This window comes from Rhamphochromis sp. 'chilingali' (genome assembly GCF_963969265.1).
Source record: "Rhamphochromis sp. 'chilingali' genome assembly, chromosome: 15".
NCBI classification, from domain to species: Eukaryota; Metazoa; Chordata; class Actinopteri; order Cichliformes; family Cichlidae; genus Rhamphochromis; species Rhamphochromis sp. 'chilingali'.
The window spans coordinates 11,503,541-11,519,714 of NC_137942.1; the positions used below are offsets into that span (position 1 = coordinate 11,503,541).

The 16,174-nt window shown below is 39.3% G+C and overlaps 1 protein-coding gene across 1 annotated transcript; it reads left to right on the forward strand.

The window, feature by feature from the left end:
• Nucleotides 1–2,849: 2,849 nt before the first annotated feature.
• Nucleotides 2,850–13,243, forward strand: LOC308411253 (myosin heavy chain, fast skeletal muscle-like; the record flags this gene model as incomplete). The annotated part of the gene is made up of 39 exons (XM_080905122.1): nt 2,850–3,053; nt 3,151–3,294; nt 3,380–3,536; nt 3,711–3,738; nt 3,818–3,929; nt 4,023–4,115; nt 4,203–4,266; nt 4,785–4,883; nt 4,974–5,077; nt 5,171–5,309; nt 5,395–5,513; nt 5,613–5,762; nt 5,847–6,017; nt 6,105–6,411; nt 6,546–6,622; nt 6,725–6,812; nt 6,895–7,012; nt 7,126–7,249; nt 7,329–7,465; nt 7,569–7,824; nt 8,022–8,264; nt 8,399–8,575; nt 8,685–8,830; nt 8,926–9,016; nt 9,120–9,509; nt 9,615–9,741; nt 9,868–9,986; nt 10,210–10,406; nt 10,499–10,682; nt 10,776–10,941; nt 11,075–11,199; nt 11,293–11,601; nt 11,690–11,893; nt 11,975–12,100; nt 12,188–12,358; nt 12,500–12,604; nt 12,695–12,790; nt 12,905–13,036; nt 13,226–13,243. The coding sequence occupies 39 exons, from the start codon at nt 2,850–2,852 to the stop codon at nt 13,241–13,243; spliced, it is 5,817 nt and encodes a 1,938-aa protein (XP_080761248.1).
• Between the last annotated feature and the right edge of the window lie 2,931 nt (nt 13,244–16,174).

A 16,174-nucleotide genomic window follows, 5' to 3' on the forward strand; every position in this document is an offset into this window, starting at 1 on the left:
AGCAGTAAAAAAGACGGACCAAAATCCAGTTCGCTTGTAAAAATACAAATTGAGTTTAAGGCAGTGCAAGTCACCATAAAACAGTGTCGCTGATATAATACTGTAATGCTCACTCACATATAAGGCCACAATTGGTGGTGCCTTTCTACTTTCTATTTCGGATCATGCAGTACAGCTTACCTCAACTGAAAATGTGGACAGACCTCTAACAAAATCTGATATCTCCCCCACAGCACATCTATCTATACACGTGTGTGTGTGTCTCTGTGTGTGTGTGTGTGTACATGTTTAGACATTTTTGTGAGGACAGAAAATTGGCATACTACTATACTTGTGGGGACCATCAATCCCCACAGTAAAATGAAGAGTAGAAGAGGATTTGAAATTTTGAGCTGGACATTTCCTCTGCTCTTTAATGTCACCCTATGGTCATCCCTCTCCTTGAAATATCTGTTCACAACAGCCCTTTCCATTTTTATTTGTCAGAGTCTGATACAATCACCACTCTCTCCCCAGGAACACTCTCTACCACTTTACCCAACTTACTCCAGAATTCTTTTTCTTTTCTAACTGACATCCAACTTGTGGGGCATATGTACTGACAACATTCAGAATCATCCTTTTGATTTCCAGGTTCAAACTCATGTTCCTGCCTGATACTTTATTCATCTCTACAACAGGATAGCAAGGTGTGACAAAAGAAAATAATAATGAAGTGATGTGGATAAAAAGAATAGCAAGAAGTACCAGGTCCAGTGTTCCATGACTAGGATAAAAACTGCATTGTTCCTCCTTAATTAAAGGTTCAACTAAAAGACACACTCTGCAGCATGCTGGCATAGACCCTACCAGAGAGGCTGAGGATGATGCCCACCATTTGACACTCTGTGCTTTTTGCAAATGACTTCATCCTGAGCACTTGAGACATGTGTGAAAGGTTCTGGAGAAGCCACGGATAATGTTGTCAGACCTCTCGTTTGGGCAGAGTACTTGATTTGTCATTCATCATAGTAAAGGGATCTTATCCTTGTCTCATTAGAGTTTAAGGCTTTGTGAATGGTGAAGGGATCACAGAGACTTCATGTGTAGAACTGTCAATTAAATTGGGGGATTTTGTGCATGTTAGTGGCATCCATAGATGTCTAAGTGATCAGACAGTACTCATCACTAGCTCTCTCTAATGAGAGAGAGTTAGTAGCTCCATTGTAATTAAGAAATTTCAGTGCACTCGTCCAGATAGAAGTCCAAGCAAAAGAAACTCATCTATGACTCGATATGGACTACGATAGTATTTTCACAAAAGTATTAAGATATTAGTAAGTAAGAAGTAAGACACTTAATACTGTACACCTAGCAAACCACTGCGACATTAGACTGCACTGTATGTAATGTGTTCTTCTGTATTACTAGGGCTAAATAAAAAGCAGATCAAAAAGTGTTTCCATTTTTGGTTGTAATGCTGTGTGTCTGCTCTGCAGTTTTGTTGCAATTCTACTGGCCCTTGGAATTACAGTGAAAACACACAACATACTGCATTTGATATTTGACCATGGACTTACCTTACCAATAGGTATAGGTATTTCTGGGTACTTCTGTGTTGTTGAAAAATAAATATATCTGTCTTTTGTGCCAACCACAAACCACTCCTCCTGTCCTTTGCTGGATTTATTTTTGACCATGATAGTATCTCATGTTCTGCTAGAAAGATAGCAAACATTAAGTCAAGTTGGAGCAAGCTTTGGAAATAAAAGCTAATCCTTGCTATGATCCCAGATTTTCCCTTCCTGTAAGAATATATCATTTAATTAGTTTATCAAAATTGTAAGCTAAAAGCTGTACGTTCACTTCTATCCACACAGAAATTAAATGTATTTATAACAAATTATTTTATAGTAATACATTTTTTAATATTATGTTCCCAGTAGCTATATATAACACCCTTCTGGCAATAACAGAAAGTCTGATGATTTTTATGTCCTGTAATTATACACCAGTGGCACTAGAAGTTTAAAACTGGCTATCAAAGTATCAAAGATAGTTGGACACACAGATAAGCTTACTATAAACTGTATCAAATTAATATCCATTTATCTTCAAAAGTTATTAGAATGAATAATCCCAAAACCATGCAGAGCACTATTTTAATTTACCACTAACTATATTGTTAACATTTCTTACATTTTCCATATTTAGGAGCATAATCACTTAAATAAATATACCAAATAAACCACAATACATTCACAATATTTTTTTCACTAAGGAATACAGCTGAATTGTTTATATTTGAAAGTATGTTGTATTAGAAAAGAGGGATTACATATGTGGAAAATGGATCAAAACAATTAATTTATTTTTGACCATATCAGTATCAAGAAGCAAGGTGTCAGACATTCATGACCAAACTAAGGAGAGTGTAAATGCTGAGGAAGCAGAGCCGTTGTCTATAAAAGCAGCAGCTCTGGAGATTTGCTCTAACTGACGGGCATCTAAGACGGGTGAGTACAGTAAAGGATTCAGCTACCATGTTTTATCTACTGTGTATTATATGCTCTCATTAAGTTTATATTTTACATTTTTAAGTGTTCAGTTATTACATTTTTTTTTTGACACTGAAAATTTTACTTTTTGAATGGATTCTTAAACTGAAGAGTAAAATGTCCATTGATATACGTTTACTTATTTTATAGCACCTTGACATACACAGGATACCAAGGAATTTCTGTTTGCATCAGCTGAGGTAAAATCCACGAATCAAAAAGAATGGATGTTAATTATGGTTTGTATAATAAGTACAGTAAATGATTTATGTGTCAATCCATCATATTTTCAGTCTTTAGTAAAGTGCCACCATGAGCACAGACGCGGAGATGGCGCAGTATGGCGCGGCGGCCATTTACCTACGCAAGCCAGAAAAGGAGAGGCTTGAGGCCCAGACTGCTCCATTTGATGCCAAGACGGCCTTCTTTGTGACTGTTCCTGATGAGATGTATGTCAAGGGGAAACTTACCAAGAAGGAGGGTGGTAAAGCCACTGTTGAGACAGACGACGGAAAGGTAGATGAATTATCAATGTACTTTATCTATTTGTCAAATATATAGTGCCAAACTTTGAAAGCTGATTTTTTCTAAGTGATCTTAATTTTCTATTCAGACGGTCACTGTAAAGGAGGATGAAATCCACCCTAGGAACCCTCCAAAGTTTGATAAGATGGAGGACATGGCCATGATGACCCACCTTAATGAGCCATCTGTGTTGTTTAACCTCAAAGAGCGTTATGCATCATGGATGATCTACGTAAGTTTTCACATTGCTGTGTGTGAGAGGAAAGTATCATGCTGATCTGTAAATGTTTAAATGATATTTATTGTCTATGATACAGACCTACTCTGGGTTGTTCTGCGTTGTCGTCAATCCCTACAAGTGGCTTCCTGTATATGATGCTACATGTGTAGGAGCATACAGAGGAAAGAAGAGGATTGAGGCTCCACCCCACATCTTCTCCATCTCTGACAATGCCTATCAGTTCATGCTCACTGGTAAGCTCAATTCTCTATTAAAGCCTTTAAATGCATTTAGGACTTCTACTTAAAGAGATGACCATTAATCATTGTGTGAAAAAATTTTTTTCTTAGAACATAGCTACTTATAAGTGATTGGAAATAAATGAATCCTAAGATTATTCAAGACATGCTTATATGTTTTTCTTTTAGATCGTGAGAACCAGTCTGTCCTGATTACGTGAGTATAATAAAAACTGTATGCAAAATATATAAAAACGATATAAAGGCATTTTAACAATGTGTCCCATAAACCCCAGTGGAGAATCCGGTGCAGGAAAGACTGTCAACACCAAACGTGTCATCCAGTACTTTGCAACAATTGCAGCTCTTGGAGCTAAGAAGGCTGAGCCAGCAGCTGGCAAAATGCAGGTAGATTTTTTATTCTGCATCAACGTCTTTGTGACAGAAAAAGAAAATCAATTTTGGAAGATCAGCTCACATAAACACAATATATTCTTGCAGGGCTCTCTTGAGGATCAGATTGTTGCTGCCAACCCTCTGTTGGAGGCCTACGGTAATGCCAAGACTGTGAGGAATGACAACTCCTCTCGTTTTGTAAGTGATTAAAACGAGTTAATGTAAATGAGCTTTTTACTACTTGCTCTCATGAAAGGCAATATTAATAAAGATCTACCCCTGTAGGGTAAATTCATCAGGATTCACTTTGGCACATCTGGCAAGCTGTCTTCAGCTGATATTGAAACATGTAAGTTTGAACCACAGTGCAAATTACCATTATCTGTGACAGAAATTATATTTAATTAGTCACTTAAATGTATTCAAGCTCTGGGGAATGAGAATCAAACTGATAAGTCCAGAATGCCCCCCCCCCAAACCAACCAAAAAAACCCCTAAATATTATGTAACAGATCTGTTTAGTTATTTTACAGCACATAAGAAGATGAGTCACTTAATTTCAGAAGAAGTAATATTGTCTGTTGTGGTGGAACACACGGATGCATGAACAGTGTGGTTACGCTATATATATAAGTTATATACTGTAACCCAGTAGTTATCATGTGTGTAAGTAGGAACATATTGCAAAAACATTTAAAGTATAATAAGGTATACTGTGAAGCACGTTATAAGTAAAGCAACAGAACTGAAAAAAGTTTCAAACACGCCCAATGACAGCCAAGGAAATAAATGCATGTATGATCCATTTTGCAGTTTTGACTGTGATGTCTCATGTCTACAGTGTCAAAATTAATCTGTTGTCCTTAGATCTGCTGGAGAAGTCCCGTGTCACCTTCCAGTTGTCTGCTGAGAGGAGCTACCATATCTTCTATCAGCTGATGACAGGCCACAAGCCTGAGCTTCTGGGTATGTTGACAGGACACCTAAATTTAAAATTTAAAACCATTAAAATCACATTCTAAGCAAAAAACAAGTTAACTTCATTTCTCCTTTCAGAGGCTCTTCTGATCACAACTAACCCTTATGACTATCCAATGATCAGTCAGGGTGAAATCACTGTCAAGAGCATCGATGATGTGGAGGAGTTCATTGCAACAGATGTAAAATCACATTTGACACAGAATCTTATACTTAACCATAAATATCTTCTTTTGTTTTATTTATTGATAGCTGATTTCATTTTTTTCTTACAGACTGCTATTGACATCTTGGGCTTTACTGCTGAAGAGAAGTTAAGCATCTACAAGCTGACTGGTGCTGTGATGCATCATGGCAACATGAAATTCAAGCAGAAGCAGCGTGAAGAGCAGGCTGAACCTGATGGCACTGAGGGTATTGTGAAAAATTTCTATAATGGAGAAATGTTTGAAGTATTTGTATTTATTAGGTATTATAATGATTTGTTTTAATCCAACAGTGGCTGACAAGATTGCGTACCTATTGGGCCTGAACTCGGCTGATATGCTGAAAGCTTTGTGCTACCCAAGAGTCAAGGTTGGCAATGAGATGGTGACCAAAGGTCAGACCGTCCCACAGGTAATTCATAAAAGGGAGACTTGTATAATCATATTATAATTATAAACATTATAGCTGTATTCATATGGTTTTGTATAATTATAAATTCTTGTTTGCCAGGTCAACAATGCTGTCTCGGCTCTGTGCAAATCTATCTATGAGAAAATGTTCTTGTGGATGGTTATCCGTATCAATGAGATGCTGGACACAAAGCAGCCCAGACAGTTCTTCATTGGAGTGCTGGATATCGCTGGGTTTGAGATCTTTGATGTGAGCACTTGAAACATTTCACCACATTTGCTAAATGTTAAATACTGTATTGCCATGAAGTTAAACATGTTTGTAATGTTACAGTTCAACAGCTTGGAGCAACTCTGCATCAACTTCACCAATGAGAAACTGCAACAGTTTTTCAACCATCACATGTTTGTCCTGGAGCAAGAGGAGTACAAGAAAGAAGGCATTATATGGGAGTTCATTGACTTTGGTATGGACTTGGCTGCCTGCATTGAGCTTATTGAGAAGGTAAACAGCTACTATGGAAGAAATGTACATGTGGTTGCATATGTTACCTCCCTTGAAATTTTAATATAATTTATGATATTTTCTCAGCCAATGGGCATCTTCTCCATCCTTGAAGAGGAGTGCATGTTCCCCAAGGCCTCTGACACAACGTTCAAGAACAAGCTGCACGATCAGCATCTTGGCAAGACCAAAGCATTTGAGAAACCAAAGCCTGGAAAGGGCAAGGCTGAGGCACACTTCTCCCTGGTTCACTATGCTGGTACAGTGGACTACAATATCACTGGCTGGCTGGACAAGAACAAGGACCCACTGAATGACTCAGTTGTTCAGCTCTACCAGAAGTCTGCAAACAAACTAATGTGCTTCCTTTACGCAGCCCATGCTGGAGCTGAAGGTAAGAAAAAAAACTGCTCACAAACTGCCATGTCCAGTACAGATAGCTACAATGTGCATACTGCAGGATAAATTTATACTGTGAAAAATATTTTTTCCAATTCCAATAATGAAATTTACTGTTTATGAAAACAGAGGCTGCTGGTGGTGGTGGCAAGAAGGGTGGTAAGAAGAAGGGTGGTTCCTTCCAGACTGTGTCTGCTCTTTTCAGAGTATGTATAGATTTTTTATATATATATATATATATATATATATAAATTAAATGCTAATTTTTAAATAGTATTAACCTATTATCTAATGATGCTGATCTACAGGAGAATCTGGCCAAGCTGATGACCAACTTAAGAAGCACTCATCCTCACTTTGTCCGTTGCCTGATTCCCAATGAGACAAAGACCCCAGGTACCCCACAGTAATATTAACTGCAAAAATGACAGTAAGAATATAGAAAAGATTTGAAACATTATGCATTTCTGACTCTCAGGCCTTATGGAGAACTTCCTGGTCATCCACCAGCTGAGGTGTAACGGTGTACTGGAGGGCATCAGAATCTGCAGAAAGGGTTTCCCCAGCAGAATCCTCTATGGTGACTTCAAGCAGAGGTGACAGCACATTACAATATTGGAAAGGAAAAATGAATTCATGGTTGTTGTAAAGGACAAACTTGAATATGATGGAAGAAAAATCTAAGTAACAACCTGATTCTCTCTTGAAGATACAAAGTGTTGAATGCCAGTGTCATCCCTGAGGGACAGTTCATTGACAACAAGAAAGCTTCAGAGAAGCTGCTTGGCTCCATTGATGTGGATCACACACAGTACATGTTTGGGCACACAAAGGTACACTTCATTATATTAATAGACATTAACAAAACACTGTCCATTTGTACTTGTACTTGTGTTTTCAATGATTAAATAGGTGTTCTTCAAAGCTGGTCTGCTGGGCACTCTTGAGGAGATGAGAGATGAGAAACTGGCTGAGCTGGTGACCATGACTCAGGCTCTCTGCAGAGGATATGTCATGAGGAAAGAGTTTGTGAAGATGATGGAGAGGAGGTAACATTGTCATACTAAACTCTATTGTATTCTCTTTTTTATTTCCTTCCTCATATTAAGATCCTACGACACTAAAAGTAACACTCTCATGTTTGGTTTTTAGAGAATCTATCTTCTCCATCCAGTACAACATCCGTTCTTTCATGAATGTCAAGAACTGGCCATGGCTGAAACTGTACTTCAAGATCAAGCCTCTTCTGAAGAGTGCTGAGACTGAGAAGGAGTTGCAGAACATGAAGGAGAACTATGAGAAGATGAAGACAGACCTGGCTGCTGCTCTGGCTAAGAAGAAGGAACTGGAAGAGAAGATGGTCGGCCTGCTGCAGGAGAAGAATGACCTGCAACTTCAAGTGTCTGCAGTAAGTAGTAGAGAAAAGTATATATTACACCTGTAGTTCATGTATGTTAAATTTAGATATGAAAAGGCCACATGCTTATTTTATCCTCTGATTATTTATGTGCTAAAACAAAAGTGTAGCTAAAAGTACGATCAAGAAAACACTAGGACAATGTGACTCACAAATAATCTAACTTGTGTGTTCAACATGTATTATAGGAAGTTGACAATCTCTCTGATGCTGAAGAAAGGTGTGAGGGGCTCATTAAGAGCAAGATCCAGCTCGAGGCCAAACTCAAAGAGACAAGTGAGAGACTGGAGGATGAAGAGGAAATCAATGCTGAGCTGACTGCTAAGAAGAGGAAGCTGGAGGATGAATGCTCTGAGCTGAAGAAGGACATTGATGACTTGGAGCTCACCTTGGCCAAAGTGGAGAAGGAGAAACATGCCACAGAAAACAAGGTTCAGTTCATTTTGATTATATTCTTAGTTCAATTAAAACATATAATGTTGTTCTTTGAATATATATGTTAAACGTTCAAATAATCAGCAAAATCTCAAACAAAATTAAACTTAATGTATTCACATTGTTTCAGGTGAAAAACCTGACAGAGGAGATGGCATCTCAAGATGAGTCAATTGCCAAGTTGACTAAGGAGAAGAAAGCCTTACAAGAGGCCCATCAGCAAACACTGGATGATCTCCAGGCAGAGGAGGACAAAGTCAACACTCTGACCAAGTCCAAAACAAAGCTGGAACAGCAAGTTGATGATGTAAGAAAACTATAATAATGATGTGTTTGTTTTTGTTTTTTATGGAAAGAATTTTAGTGCTGAATCATTGTCTTTCCAACCACTTGAATCAACTGACATGACTTTATAGCTTGAGGGTTCACTGGAGCAAGAGAAGAAGCTCCGCATGGACCTTGAGAGAGCCAAGAGGAAGCTGGAGGGAGATCTGAAACTGGCCCAGGAATCCATAATGGATCTGGAGAATGACAAGCAGCAGTCTGATGAGAAAATCAAGAAGTAGGGCTTTTTTTGTAAATAATTTTCTTTACACACACTGCATTGCAATAATCATATGGACTATGATCGTAAAACCATACTTCTTCCACACCAAGGAAGGACTTTGAAATCAGCCAACTTCTCAGCAAAATTGAAGATGAACAATCCCTTGGTGCTCAACTTCAGAAGAAGATTAAAGAACTTCAGGTAACACTAATGACCAGTGTTCATAAAGAATATTGTTCATTATAAGTCAAAAACCTAGTTTAGTTTAGGTTCTAATCGATAAATCCAAATAATTTCAAACTAGGCTCGTATTGAGGAGCTGGAAGAGGAGATTGAGGCTGAGAGGGCAGCTCGGGCTAAGGTAGAGAAGCAGAGAGCAGACCTCTCCAGGGAGCTTGAAGAGATCAGTGAGAGGCTCGAGGAAGCTGGTGGAGCAACAGCTGCTCAGATTGAGATGAACAAGAAGCGAGAGGCTGAGTTCCAGAAACTGCGTCGTGATCTTGAGGAATCAACTCTGCAGCATGAAGCTACTGCAGCAGCTCTCCGTAAGAAGCAGGCTGACACTGTAGCAGAGCTCGGAGAGCAGATCGACAACCTCCAGCGTGTCAAACAGAAGCTGGAGAAAGAGAAGAGCGAGTACAAGATGGAGATTGATGACCTCTCCAGCAACATGGAGGCTGTTGCTAAAGCAAAGGTGCGGACAGTATTTATAGAGAACAGATTTTTTCTTTTTTACATTTCAGGACCGCCAAAGCAGCTCATTAACTGTTAACATGGATATGGCATTACTTGGTGACAGGGCAACTTGGAGAAAATGTGCAGGACTCTTGAGGATCAACTAAGTGAACTCAAAGCCAAAAATGATGAGAATGTTCGTCAGCTGAATGACATTAATGCCCAGAAGGCGAGACTTCAAACAGAGAATGGTAAGTGATGTATAACAAAGAAACAGTCTGTGTCTGGAAATTTGTCATTTACAGGTACCTAAAACTACAACCAATCAGTGGGTGAAATGAAACAAACTGGGCTTAATACATGTGTGTTAACTACAGGTGAGTTCAGTCGCCAGCTTGAGGAGAAAGAAGCTCTTGTTTCTCAGCTCACAAGGGGCAAGCAGGCCTTCACTCAGCAGATTGAGGAACTGAAGAGACACGTTGAGGAGGAAGTGAAGGTCTGAAATATTTTCTCTCTTCTTTTAAATTTCAGCACTTACTAATAAAAACAGAGACAAGTTTTAATCAGTTACAGAGACACTCAGTAACTCTGAGACAGATAATCCTCTAATTTCTTTCTTAGGTTTTACCTCTTAAATTTGTTATCCTCTCAGCATTAGACTTTAAAATTGATTTCAACAATAAAATATCGAAATCTGAAATCAACTGTCACTTCAACAGGCCAAGAATGCCCTGGCTCATGCTGTTCAGTCAGCACGTCATGACTGTGATCTGCTGAGAGAGCAGTTTGAGGAGGAGCAGGAGGCCAAGGCTGAGCTGCAGCGAGGAATGTCCAAGGCCAACAGTGAGGTGGCTCAGTGGCGATCCAAATATGAGACTGATGCCATCCAGCGAACTGAGGAGCTGGAGGAGGCCAAGTAAGTCACCATACTTTCATTGTTTAAATTGGTTTTCAGACTTAAAACCAACCAATTCAGCCTTAATCAAAACAAAATTATTTTAACAACAGGAAAAAGCTTGCCCAGCGCCTGCAGGAGGCTGAGGAATCCATTGAGGCTGTGAACTCCAAGTGTGCCTCACTGGAGAAGACCAAGCAGAGGCTGCAGGGTGAGGTGGAGGACCTCATGATTGACGTGGAGAGAGCTAATTCTCTGGCTGCCAACCTTGACAAGAAGCAGAGGAACTTTGATAAAGTAAAGTTTTAAACATAACCTCTGTCATCAAAGGAGAAATTACACCCATTTCAACAACTAATTATTTAATTAATTAATTTTTAATTAATCTAGGTCCTGGCAGAATGGAAGCAGAAGTATGAGGAGAGCCAGGCAGAGCTGGAAGGAGCCCAAAAGGAGGCTCGTTCTCTCAGCACTGAGTTGTTCAAGATGAAGAACTCATATGAAGAGGCTCTGGATCATCTTGAGACCATGAAGAGAGAGAACAAGAACCTGCAGCGTATGCTTATCTTGCTATAGATCATATGGATATGATTCTAATGTTTATATTCATTTACAGCTTTTGTTGTGGCCAAAACATTTGCATATATCAGCTCCAAGTACTAAAACTCTTGGCTGTGTTTGCTCTGTAGAGGAGATCTCAGATCTGACTGAGCAGATTGGTGAGACTGGAAAGAGCATCCATGAGCTGGAAAAGGCCAAGAAGACTGTTGAGACTGAGAAGTCTGAAATTCAGACAGCTCTGGAGGAAGCTGAGGTAATGTATTTTATAAAAATGTACTTTGTTTGTAATTACATTTCTAAAACTATCCCTTCTCCAGTTTATGTTGAAATAAACCTTTATTTAAAGGGAACTCTGGAACACGAGGAGGCCAAGATCCTTCGTGTTCAGCTTGAGCTAAACCAGGTAAAAGGTGAGATTGACAGGAAGCTGTCAGAGAAGGATGAGGAGATGGAGCAGATCAAGAGGAACAGCCAGAGGGTGATTGACTCCATGCAGAGCACCCTTGATGCTGAGGTCAGGAGCAGGAATGATGCCCTGAGAGTCAAGAAGAAGATGGAGGGAGACCTGAATGAGATGGAGATTCAGTTGAGCCATGCCAACAGACAGGCTGCTGAGGCCCAGAAACAACTGAGGAATGTCCAAGGACAGCTCAAGGTGAGTTGGTAGTTCATTTGTGTTTGTGTGAATTTTTAATTAACCTCCAAGCAAACAATGATAATATCTTTTGTTTGTTTGTCATCAGGATGCTCAGCTGCACCTGGATGATGCAGTCAGAGGACAGGAAGACATGAAGGAGCAGGTCGCCATGGTGGAGCGCAGAAATGGTCTGATGGTGGCTGAGATTGAGGAGCTGAGAGCCGCTCTGGAGCAGACAGAGAGAGGACGCAAAGTAGCTGAGCAGGAGTTGGTTGATGCTAGCGAGCGTGTTGGACTGCTTCACTCTCAGGTTGGTATTCATTACTTTACAAGAACTTTGAGACATCAGAGAGTGAGAATCACAGCATTAAAACTGTTCTCTTTCATTCAGAACACCAGTCTTTTGAACACCAAGAAGAAGCTGGAGGCTGACCTTGTCCAGGTTCAGGGTGAGGTGGATGATGCAGTTCAGGAAGCAAGAAATGCTGAGGAGAAGGCCAAAAAGGCTATCACTGATGTAAGTTAGTACTTTACAAGCCTTCTTTTCTTTTCAAAATTTTTGTTCATGCTTGATCAATAATGCCAACACCACCCATACTTTCAGGCTGCCATGATGGCTGAGGAGCTGAAGAAGGAGCAGGACACCAGTGCTCACCTGGAGAGGATGAAGAAGAACCTGGAGGTCACAGTCAAGGACCTGCAGCACCGTCTGGATGAGGCAGAGAACCTCGCCATGAAGGGTGGCAAGAAGCAGCTCCAGAAACTGGAGTCCAGGGTATGTACTGCATATATATATGCATATATAGTTATTATTCAAGTATTAAATAAACACTTTGATGCCATCACATGATCTCCACCCATTTTCTTTCTACTCTTAATATTTATTAAAAGCTGATTACTTATCATGGCATTAAAGGTCCGTGAACTAGAAACTGAAGTTGAAGCTGAGCAGAGACGTGGAGCTGATGCTGTTAAAGGAGTCCGCAAATATGAGAGGAGAGTGAAGGAGCTCACCTACCAGGTGATTACACATTTACCTAAACATCTATTACATTTAAGTTCCTAAATTCTTTCTTCTTCAGCCATCAGTAACAGTTTGTTGTTTATGCAGACTGAGGAGGACAAGAAGAATTTGGTCAGACTTCAGGATCTGGTGGACAAGCTGCAGCTCAAAGTCAAGGCTTACAAGAGACAGGCTGAGGAGGCTGTGAGTGAAATGTTTTGTGATTTTTACATATGGAATTCACAGCTTCATAACTGAGATATCTCTCATATATGATCAGATATGTTTTTAAATAAAACATATTGTTGCACTGAACAGGAGGAACAGGCCAACACCCACATGTCCAGACTGAGAAAGGTCCAACATGAGATGGAGGAAGCTCAGGAACGTGCTGACATTGCTGAATCTCAGGTCAACAAACTGAGAGCCAAGAGCCGTGATGCTGGAAAGGTAATTCATTTAATTTGTTTTACGAAAAAATGTACCGTTGTTTAATGGAGTTGTTTGATATAAGAGCTTTATGTTAATAATTTTCTGTGAATTGAAGAGAGTGTAGATACTATATTTACAATGTAGAATGAATTGTTTCAATGTTGATAATATGTGTTGAATAATTTTACCTTTCATTATTTTTTTCAGGGTGAAAGTGCTGAATAAGACACATTCTTTTGGAACTTTTTGGCAGTGTTCATAAAATATGAACTAAATGTTAAATTGTCCATGTATGATGTATTAATTCAATAAACACTTTCATTATGATTTCATGAAATGTAAAGAGTTTAATTTATTCTTTATTCTAAAAAAAGTCACATTCACATATCCAATTTTTAACACGATAGTTTCTTCAGAATAATCGTGATTCATACTTACAGGACATCGTCCTGTGAAATGAGGACAGCACTTTTCCCTTTGTGTTCTCCCTTCTTGTGTTCAGCATTAGTGATGGCAGAGTTAAGTTAACCTTTAAAAGAAAACCATTCTTCCAGAAATATATTTGTAAGATCAGACAATGATGTTGGATGAGAAGGCCTGGTTCACAGTCTAATTCATTCCAAAGGTGTTTAATCAGGTTTTGGTCAGGACTCTGGCAGGCCAGTCAAGTTCTTGCACACCAAATTCCCCCATCCAATTTGTGCACTGGCACTCCATCATGTTAGACCAGGAAGGGGCTGTCCCTAAACTGTTCCCACAAAGCTAGGAGCATGAAACTGTCCAAAATGTCTTGGTGTGTTGAAACATTTCACCGGAACTAAGGGGCCAAGGCCATTTCGTGAAAAATAACTTCACATCGGCGCGATTCATCTCTTATCCAGAAAACATGAATACTGCCACAGTGTCAGTGTGCTTTTCTGCATCTTATGTATTGCATTGTGCCTGGTTATATAAGGCTTTAGTGCAACTGCGTAGCCATGGAAACCCATTCCATGAAGCTCTCTAAACACTGTTCATGAGCTAATCTGAAGACCACATGAAGTTTAGAGTGTTGTAGTGACTGACTCCAGAAAGTTGGTGACCTCTGTGCACTATGTGAGACCCTGCTTTATCAATTTATGTGGCTTACCAATACACGGCTGGTTGCTGTGGTTCCTAATCACTTCCACTTCATTATAACACCACTAACAGTTGAATGTAGAATATTTAGTAACAAGGAATTTTCACTACTGGACTTGTTGCACAGGTGGTATTCTATAATGCTGCCATGTTGGAATTCACTGAGCTCCTGAGAGAGACCCGTTCTGCAATAAATGATTAGAGAAGAAGACTGCATGCCTAGGTGCTTGATTTTAAACATGTGTTGCCATGGAAGTTTTTGAAACAATTGAATTCAGTGCTTTGGGTGGGTAATTAAAAAATTCTCTGTAGAACAATGTGCCATTTTGCATCTTTAGCAAGTTAAACATTTTAGGCTAAATATTACCATAAATTCACAGTCAAAAACTGATAATGCCTGAGATTGACCTTTTACATCCAATCTATTTACAGTTATAAAAATATTCCTTCAGACAGAGCTGTATATATGTGTTTATATTAAAATGTCCAAATTAATCTTATTACCAAACTTTAATAGGTATATTCAACAACTGCCATAATAACATCACATATTTTTTCTGGATAGTATTTGTAACTGCACTGCTCTATATATACAACTCTGGTATACATTTACTTTTGAGAAAGGCAAAGCAGTAAAAAAGACGGACCAAAATCCAGTTCGCTTGTAAAAATACAAATTGAGTTTAAGGCAGTGCAAGTCACCATAAAACAGTGTCGCTGATATAATACTGTAATGCTCACTCACATATAAGGCCACAATTGGTGGTGCCTTTCTACTTTCTATTTCGGATCATGCAGTACAGCTTACCTCAACTGAAAATGTGGACAGACCTCTAACAAAATCTGATATCTCCCCCACAGCACATCTATCTATACACGTGTGTGTGTGTCTCTGTGTGTGTGTGTGTGTGTACATGTTTAGACATTTTTGTGAGGACAGAAAATTGGCATACTACTATACTTGTGGGGACCATCAATCCCCACAGTAAAATGAAGAGTAGAAGAGGATTTGAAATTTTGAGCTGGACATTTCCTCTGCTCTTTAATGTCACCCTATGGTCATCCCTCTCCTTGAAATATCTGTTCACAACAGCCCTTTCCATTTTTATTTGTCAGAGTCTGATACAATCACCACTCTCTCCCCAGGAACACTCTCTACCACTTTACCCAACTTACTCCAGAATTCTTTTTCTTTTCTAACTGACATCCAACTTGTGGGGCATATGTACTGACAACATTCAGAATCATCCTTTTGATTTCCAGGTTCAAACTCATGTTCCTGCCTGATACTTTATTCATCTCTACAACAGGATAGCAAGGTGTGACAAAAGAAAATAATAATGAAGTGATGTGGATAAAAAGAATAGCAAGAAGTACCAGGTCCAGTGTTCCATGACTAGGATAAAAACTGCATTGTTCCTCCTTAATTAAAGGTTCAACTAAAAGACACACTCTGCAGCATGCTGGCATAGACCCTACCAGAGAGGCTGAGGATGATGCCCACCATTTGACACTCTGTGCTTTTTGCAAATGACTTCATCCTGAGCACTTGAGACATGTGTGAAAGGTTCTGGAGAAGCCACGGATAATGTTGTCAGACCTCTCGTTTGGGCAGAGTACTTGATTTGTCATTCATCATAGTAAAGGGATCTTATCCTTGTCTCATTAGAGTTTAAGGCTTTGTGAATGGTGAAGGGATCACAGAGACTTCATGTGTAGAACTGTCAATTAAATTGGGGGATTTTGTGCATGTTAGTGGCATCCATAGATGTCTAAGTGATCAGACAGTACTCATCACTAGCTCTCTCTAATGAGAGAGAGTTAGTAGCTCCATTGTAATTAAGAAATTTCAGTGCACTCGTCCAGATAGAAGTCCAAGCAAAAGAAACTCATCTATGACTCGATATGGACTACGATAGTATTTTCACAAAAGTATTAAGATATTAGTAAGTAAGAAGTAAGACACTTAATACTGTACACCTAGCAAACCACTGCGACATTAGACTGCACTGTATGTAATGTGTTCTTCTGTATTAC